Source organism: Numenius arquata, chromosome 18 (genome assembly GCF_964106895.1).
Source record: "Numenius arquata chromosome 18, bNumArq3.hap1.1, whole genome shotgun sequence".
NCBI lineage: Eukaryota > Metazoa > Chordata > Aves > Charadriiformes > Scolopacidae > Numenius > Numenius arquata.
The window spans coordinates 10,467,404-10,476,373 of record NC_133593.1 but is presented as its reverse complement, the minus strand read 5'-3'; the positions used below and the strand labels follow the sequence as shown (position 1 = coordinate 10,476,373).

General features: G+C 43.5%; 1 protein-coding gene across 1 annotated transcript; it reads right to left on the bottom strand.

Moving 5' to 3' along the window:
- Positions 1–548: 548 nt before the first annotated feature.
- LOC141473436 (lysophosphatidic acid receptor 1-B-like) lies at positions 549–1,517 on the bottom strand. The gene has a single exon (XM_074160921.1). It carries the CDS (start codon positions 1,515–1,517, stop codon positions 549–551), a length of 969 nt encoding a protein of 322 aa, XP_074017022.1.
- Between the last annotated feature and the right edge of the window lie 7,453 nt (positions 1,518–8,970).

The window sequence follows — 8,970 nt, the reverse complement described above, 5'->3', positions numbered from 1 at the left end:
TTGGCTGCCTGTAAATGAGAAAGTAAAATTGCGTTTCCCCCACAGTACCCAACGTTTTCTAGCCGTTTAACTGCCTTCAAAACCAGGAAAGCACGACACAAAGGAGGTGAGCCTGGGCAGCAAAGCGCACACACAACAGAAACCCATTTCCAAGGGCAAAGCAAACACGGCTAATGGAGTTATTTTTATCTCCCAGCACAACAGCTCCGTGGGGTCCGTCTGGAGGCCGGACACACCGGGCAGTGCCGGGATGCTTCGCCGGGACGAGGTGCCAACCGCCGCCGTGCTGCGCCCCATTCCCGGCCCCACAGGCCCTGGAAGATGCTGAGAGAAGCCCCAAAAGCTCCAGCCCCCCCCCTCCAACTCCTTCCAGCGCAGGGACCCGCGCTGTTTTCCGCGCCCCGCGCTGGTTTCCCGCGCCCCGGAGCTGTCCACGGGCCGGGTGCTGAACCGCCCCGGGAGCCCGGCTTGGAGTCCCATCTCCGATCGCACGGACACGGCAGCAGCGCCGGGGCAGGGACAGTCTCCCGGGGCAGGGACAGTCCCCGCTAGACGTTCTCGATGGTGCAGGCTCGAATGCGGTTGGTGGAGAGGCATTTGAGAGCCTTAAGCTTAGCCCCCAGGGTTTTGACTTTCAGGGTGTAGATGATGGGGTTTCCCAAGCAGTTGATGGTGATCAGCATCGCCGTGCAGTTTCGAAAGATGTAGACGCCCGGGTAGAGATCGACGTGGCACTGGTGGTTAGTCGCATCGAATATGACCCCTGCGAAAAAAGGGGCGTAGGAGATCAATGCCAGGAGCCAGATAAAAATACTGGTTCTGGCAACCTGGATTTCGGCTGATTTGTAGGTGCCGGTAGCTTGTCCGCATGCTTTCATTCTCAGCTTTCTTTTCCTCAAGATGATAATGATTCTAAGGTAAGTGAACAGAGGTATAATAAAAGCCACCACAACGTTGGGAATGGCGATGAAGATGAGGTAGTTAACGCAGAACGGACTGTAGAGGACAGAGAGGTTTTTTTCCATCTGCAAGCAGTTCCACCCCATCAATGGCAAGCAGCCCAAAAAGAAAGCAAGGACCCAGTTAATTAAAACCGCAGCTATGGAATGGTTTCTAGTAACCCTGAATCTTGTCCTCATGCTTTCAGCCACAGCCAGATAACGTTCAATTCCAATGCTTACCAAGTTATAGATGGTGGATAAAATAGACACAGTATAGAAGGCATAAGGTGCGAGCATATCCTTGGATCCAAAGATGGTGATGTCAGGATTGGTGATGAACAGCATTGAAATCCAAAAGCCAGAAAAGCTGGTGAAGAGATCAGAAAAAGCCAGATTGCAGAAGAGTACAGAGATAGGCTTGTGCAGATCCTTTGTGGCCATTCTGGTGAAGATGACTGTGCAGTTGAAGATCACAGATGCTATGTTAATGGTCAGCTGGGGGATGCCCAGTGCAAGCACTAAATAATGACTCCAAATTTTTGTGTGGTTCGCAGAGCAGTTGGGGTATCCATTCATGGTGGAAAATCCTACTTTCAACCGTTAACAAAGTCCGCTTTACACATCCCGTGTTCCGTAAGAGACCGAACCACACGAGCGTTACTGCCTCCTTGTTCTCCACGTGAAGAATGAATCCTGACACACAGCTTCTACTGCCACATCATCATCGTGACAGTGGATTAAACTTTAACCACTTGTGTTTTTAAATATTTGGGTTACCAACTCAGAGCAGAGCCAATTACCTTTCAGTTGCTAGGAGAGCCAAAAGTGGAAAGCATATTTACTACTACACAGATGATTTGCTTAAATCAACCTTTATCCTGAGCAAAATCTGGCCAGTTCTTGGGAAGAGGAAAGATCACATCAGTGGTTTAAAAGTCTTTGAGGATATTCTAAAATGGAATGACACTGAATTCAGCTTTAATTCACAAATCGGTTTGTTAGATAAAGGACTAGAGAGTCAGAAAATGGAGAGCAGTCTTTTTTTGGTCCCGGAGGTGGGGAGTATGTGACTGCTGGAACTTGAAGAACATCACTGTCGTGTCATCAACTCTAGTGACATCACAAAACTTCTAAAATGCTCTCAGCTGAGCAAGAGACAACAGCACTGAGCTCTTCACTGCCTCTTGCTTACAATGACAAATCCATGTGGCCAAAGGTGGCTGTTTTTCTAAGCACACTTAGGTCACACCTACAGAACAAACCCCAAACTTGCAGGAAAAACCATACGATGAACTGCAGCACCTCAAGGGGGACCCAAAAAGGGAAGAGTTTCCATCTCCACAGACGCTGGTGCTTGGGCCCACAGAAATATCCATACTGAGTACTGGAGTACTCAGAAGTTGTCAGAATACACCTGGAATTGTATAACCTTTCTTACTCCTCATGTAAATCAGAGGCACTGATGCCTTACAAGCTACAAAAAAAAAGAGATGTAGTCAAAGAGTTGTTGAATTGATTCTTGTCAAACAAGGAAATGCAGGAGAATGGCTTTAGTAGGTTAATTTTATCAGAGATTAAGATGCCTAAGTAGTTCTGATAATGCCATTCTTCCACCTTAATTCTTGGATGAGAATGTTGCCAGAAAATGACAGATATTTATACTCACACCTTTGTCACAGGATATTTTGCATCTGCTTGTTTAAAGTTGATGTGTAACTTGTACGTTAGTAAGCCAACATAATATCATTATATCTTTCCTTTCTGTGTCTTTTTAAAGGTAAATAGTTTTTGAGAACTAGACTGAAAATACCTGAAACTTGGGGAAAAAAAGCTCTTTGGACATACATTCAGCGCTATCAGACAGCAGAGGGCACTGCTGGAGCAAACAATCCAGTATACAGTGGGGAACTGGGATTTTAAGCAGTGTGGTTGAGGTGAGCAGTACCTCAGTATCGCAATATGAACAGCACCGTGGATATTTTTTCTACGCAGAAGTGGCTGCTTTTATTTGCTAGTGCTGAGTGGGGGTCGCCTCTGTGTCACCCTGCGTTTTATTCAAAATGCCCACCTACAAGGAGAAATCTCCAGCGTGCTCTGGCTGGTACCTGGCATATCCATCTGCAGCTGAGCAGCCAGTTTTTGCAAGGTTTCCTTTAGCAAAATTATCCAGGTAAAGCCACGCTGCTTACAAAGTTATTCCGAGTTGTTTTTTTTTACTGTTATCCTAACAAAGGATTAATTTGCTTTAGTACCAATTTTATACCATAATGCTGCAGCAGCAGCTCAGCTGAGTTTATGGGCTTTCCACATTCGGTGCCCCCATCTGATCATTTTAGCAGGAATTCCAGCTTTAAAATTGTAAATCTGTGAACTATATGATAGCTCTGCCAGAATTTACAACAAAAGAAATTTGTGCTAAAATGTTGAGCTTAAAAAGGAAAACTCTGTAGCTTTTTTTCTATTAAAGTTGAAGTGTATGAAAGTATATTCAGGTTCACGTGCAATTAGTAGCACACAGTTATTATATACTAAATGTACTTTACGCAAATAAGTAGAAGGTATTTCAGATGGTCACAGGGAAGTGCAAAGAATGATTATAGAGAAATAAGAGATGCAAATGGATTAAACAAGCCTGATGGTGTATTAATATCCTATAAATTATTCTTCTCAAAAGTGTTAGGAGATAGACCAGTCTTTGTGCATCCTATAACGAACCTCACACAGGCTTTGTCAGCCCCACCTTTGGTGTGAGGTTGCTGCTGACCAAGGACTCCACTATTTGTGTCACCTTGTCAGCCCCAGCACCAGGAGTCAGCACATCCTTTTAATACCAGCGAGAACGTCAGCAGGTAACGTCAGGAACGGCAGAGGAGACACCAAACCAAGGCACACATCCTCGTCATCTCTTCCGACAGGGTTTTCCGTGGCTCTGTGAACTGAGGAAGGGGCAGAGGGGGGTGAGGAACAGCAGGTTATCCACAAAGTATCACAGCTTCAGAAATAGCCTAGTTACTAAGAAGGGTATATCCGTGAACTTGGGCTCTAAAGTGCCCTAGATATTCCTGAAAGTGCTACTTGAAATTTCTCTAATTTGAAAATTTGGTGTTCAAGCACAAAACACTAAATGACATGAGATCAGAACGTAATTAAAAATAATATCAATTAGTACAAATTGCTCTTCACAAAAGCTTTGTAATCTTATTTCCCTAAAATAATTGCATAAAAATTAGCATAATGTTGTGAGATTAAAGGAGACAATATTATTGTGGAAACTGCTTTTTTTAGCGTGCTTCAGTACACACAAAAAAGCCCCGATTTGTGTATTCCAACCCTCTGTAATGAAGTTTAAGCTCTCAAAAACAGATGAGAAGGGGGTTTGAATTGAAAACACTGCAAGACAGAGGGCTACCACGCAGCCAAATCTGTGCCTATAGCAATCTTGATTAAAGGATATTCTTATACTTCTGGGAACTTTGCAATCTTTCTTGTGCTTATGCTCACAACTCACCTGCGAGGAAAGAGTGTTATCTACGTTTTACAAGTGGGAAAAGAACAATCGTATTATTTGCTTAAGATCACGCAGAGGTCCAGTACAAAGGGACGTGAATCTAATCTCTTATATCTCAGGCTGACACTTTAAACACTGGCTGTACCTCACAGTTGGCAAAACTTTGATTGATATGTATCTAGATTTCACCTTCTACAGCACTTTTTAGTTCTATGATTGTTTTCATATTTCTTTACCTGAATGACCAAATTGCTATTTGTCATGAGTAGGAAATGACATCATTTTGTACAGAATCTCAAAGTTCAATAATAATTATCTGATGATTATGCCTGTGGAGAACACAATAATCACTGTACGTGTTGAAAAGACTGAGAAAGAGACACGGAAAGCTTCAGGCTGAATTTTTAATGACCATTAATTTCAAGTGGCTGTTGTGGAAAATCTAGCTTCACACAACTGCACTTGCAGTTTCAGAAACACTGATAACCTGTGGCGCTCAGACTTCATCAGGAATCACAAGTGCTCAGCACAACATGCCCCAGCTGTGACACGCCAAAGTTGATTTCAAAACAGGAAATTAAGCTCAGGAGCTGAGAGTTCAATCCTGTGCAGTAACCCTTGGACAACATACACTTTTAACTTAACGTGATGTCCTTTATGCCAATAGTACCCCAAGAAACTCGAGTTATGCCTGAAACTGCAGGAGAAAAAGCCACATCCAGGTAATGAAAATAAGAATTCCATAGCACAATTAAGCTACAGATGATGTGGTGTTACTTTCAGAGGCATGTACATACACTAGACACACAAGGAAAACAAGGCACTGAAAGGATGAGGGATTTTACTGTTCTGGTTTCTTTCCTGCCGCATTCTTCTTGAAATCACATCCAATTTCTACTTCCATTCTTGAAACACCAGGCCTTCTTTGTTGTGGAATGCAACGATCCAGCTTTCTCCTCAGTTCCCTTGCACTCCAACTGTACACTTTACCAAACTGCAGACAACACACAATCTGAGGCAAAAAATGGCAAGTGACACGCAGCTTGGCTACGTATTGAGGGAAATTAATTCCCACTTGCCATGACCTTCAGCAAAGCCTTGAGACAAGACCATCCATCTGCTCAGTCTTTCAACGGGTATCATGAGGCCTGCAAACATGGAACGTTCAGGAAAGGGAGCAATACAAATAAGGCGCCTATTTATCCAATTTATGTTTTAATTTATGCAGATTAAAGTCTTCCTCTTTGGAGAGGAAGACACAACTGGGATGTATGATCTCCTTCCAAGATTTCTCTGAGATGTTTTCACAACAGAAAGCTCTCCGCTCCTCCTCCCCCCACTCTCTTTGAGGAATTTTTGCCTCACAGGTTTCGTGTTATCTGATGTCCCAGCTACACTTTCATGGCCCTTACCAGGAACATGAAGTGAAGACAATCATCAGAATCAAACATCTCTGACTGCCGTTTAGCGTTATGTTAGCTACAAGCCACAAAATAATGGCAAGGACAGCTTGCTGCAAGAACAGGCCCTCTCTCCGTCTATGCAGAGCCTGAACATTTCTCTGAGATGCCAGAACTGTTATTTTCCCCTTTGAGGAGCTTGTATCAGGCTGTCTAAAGGGAGACAAACATTGATAAATACCTGAAACTAAAGTTGTATAGTAAACAAAGCCTTCCACTGATAATTTCTATGTGAAGAAGCCAGAATGAATCTTATCCCTTTAAGACATGAAATGGTCTCCATGCAAAGGGCATCTTCCTTCTGAACTAAACAGCTACCGAGGCACGATGAGGACTCTTCTTACAAGAAAGCAATGGTCAGAAACGTGTGCTTCAAACCAGGCAAAATAACTAGAAAGGCTGTGAACACACAGAGCTAAATGTACAGCTGAGAGACACACATGCTTCAGAACACATCTTCATAATTCTAGGAAATGTTGGATTGCACACTGCTAGTGTTCCATCACTCACCGAATGAAGACTATTCTTCCACATAAAGAATGGTGCTTTACATAAATATTGGGAAAAGGAGAGAAGTGCAGCTTTACTAATGATGACATCACATAATACAGGGTCTAATCCTCAGGTACAGCCAAAAATAGAAAGTAAGCAGTTAATGCACCAGAGCTGAGCAGGCCAAATAAAGAGCCATTGAAAAAAATGCTTCTTACTGTCCCACTGGAAATGACCTTATATTAGAACAAAGTTCCCGATAGAGCAGATGCAGGGAGAATCACAGCCAAATCACATTTTCACAGGAAAGATGAAGAGCTGATGTCTCTGATTCACCAAGAGCTACTGTTCATGAAATTCCAGATTTCCTGTTCATGGTCAGGGAACTCCAATGAGGCCATTACAACACACAAATACATGAAGAGCACTTAGTGTGCTCTCTCACTCTGAAGAGCAGGTTTCCCAATCACGCAGTCATTAATCATGAAATTCATCTGTGTTTTAAGTCTCTTGGAAGTTCTTCCCTATCCCACTACAGGACAATTCCTCCCAGGTCAGCTCATCCATGAACAGGGTTTGGATTCAAATCAGTCTGACCCTCACAAGCTTTAGATCGTTCTTCTAAGAGCAACAGCTCAGCCTCCCAGCACAAAGAGCTGTGCCACCGCCTTGGCTTTGACTGGGACTCCTATGCATTTGTGCCACAGCGTCAGATCCAGCCTGCCCTCATCCTCCCCTGTCTGCGCTGCTGGAATGCGGTGGGACTGCTCAGCTGGAAGGTTAGGAACAGCTCTCGACTTCCTCAGCACATGGTAGGATCATTTGGCTCAGACACATGGAAGCTTCATTAGCCGTCACGTCAGTCCCTCTGAACTTCCCGTGAAGCCCTTTTGGTAGCAGCAGGCTAGTGTCAGAGCTCACGCATTGCAGAAACCAGGCCGGGGGGAACATCTCCAAAATCTTTGCTGCTGCGGCTCTCAAAGCCACAAAATAGTCGCAGTTTTCACTGGTTTTGATAACTCCTTCCTGTTCTTATCTATCCTGTGGCTATGGGCACAACTGCAATCATTATGCCAGGAAAAAAGAGCCGTGAGTCCAATGACCTGCAATAGACTCCCTGCATAACTTTATCTCTCTCGCATCTCTGACCAAGATCCTCACAGGTATTTAGGTTCAATGTCCAAAGACCTTTATGTAAAACCCACCCATGGTGTAATTCCTTTCAAAAATATCCCTACATGCACAGATGGCATCGAGAACTGATAACTAAGCACCTGTCAGGTGAATTTCTTTTGGAAAAAATTAAGAAAGAGATCACATGATATCTGCCCTGCTTATTGAGATTACAGATCTTATAAGGACAGGGAATGCCTTTCCCTGAGCCTGCCTTCACTTCTAACACGAATAAAAACTTAGTTAACATGACTGCAGTGCAATTGATTACCTGTCCGGATCGTTTACAGAAGGAAAAAAAAAAAAAATTGAAAAAAAACCTACAAACCCAAGATTCTTGAATTTCAAGATTGAAATCTATAACCCTCAGACTTTTCAGTCCTAAACAGAGAGATTCCAGCAGACTTTTAGCTTTCAGAGAACTAAAAACAAATAGAGTGAAAAAAATTAATCAAAGAGCTTGGTTCAGCTGCCCCACCGAAGATCATCCCCGGAAAAGAAAAAGAGAAAAGCCCAAGAGTAAAATGTCTTGTAGGTGCCCTTGAAGGCTGACACCGCCTGCGGCTGCCACGTTCACGCCCCCGTTTCTCTCTACGTGCTCAGCATGCACCTTGCTTAGATAGCTCCACCGAGACTGCCCAACTAGGAAGTTAAAAAAACGCAACAAATTCCCTTATTGTTCTTGTCACTGCAGTAACTATTTATCTTAGCACCATGTGCTAGGCAAATCATCGTCTGTTCATGCTTTAATCTACCTAATCCAGGATGGAAAAACACTACCAAGCAAATCTTCATTGTTGGAATGTTATTTATAGCCATCCTTTTTATGAATAAAAGACCTGCTCATAAGTCAGCTGTCAGATTTCCCGTTGTTATTACATGTCCCGATCCTGTGCGACCCTACTAGTAACAGCGGAATGGCTATGCTCTTCACCTGGGAGCCCGCAGCTCTTGGTAAAGGCAAGCAGCACTTTCTTGGCTCCCTTTTTTTTTAAAATCCAGCCCTTGCTGGATGATCAGGCTTGCTCAGTGCAGTCAGCATAATGCCGCTTCACTCTGCCCATCCCTTCATGGAGGAGCACTGGGTTGAGCATCCTGCTCTTCTTCTTGCTCTCCCATGGACAGAGAAGCATTTGGGGAAGGGGAAGAAGAAGTTGCACTCCCCTCTTTTGTCTTCCTCAGCTGTATCAAAATCCGACCCCGAATGAAAATATGAAAATGTGTCTGTAATAGAGACTATAGAGCAAAAAATCATAGCGCCACTTTTCCGTACACGCCTTTGTTTGCTGAACATAAAGCCTGAATCAGACACATGGAATTAAAGCATTCAGATAAGAAAGTAATGGCAACAGGGAAAAAAAAAATAAATTTGCATATATTATACTACAGTACTAGA

Coding starts and splice junctions, on each gene's coding strand:
- LOC141473436 (XM_074160921.1), bottom strand. CDS start 1,517: ATGAATGGATACCCCAACTGCTCTGCGAACCACACAAAAATTTGGAGT.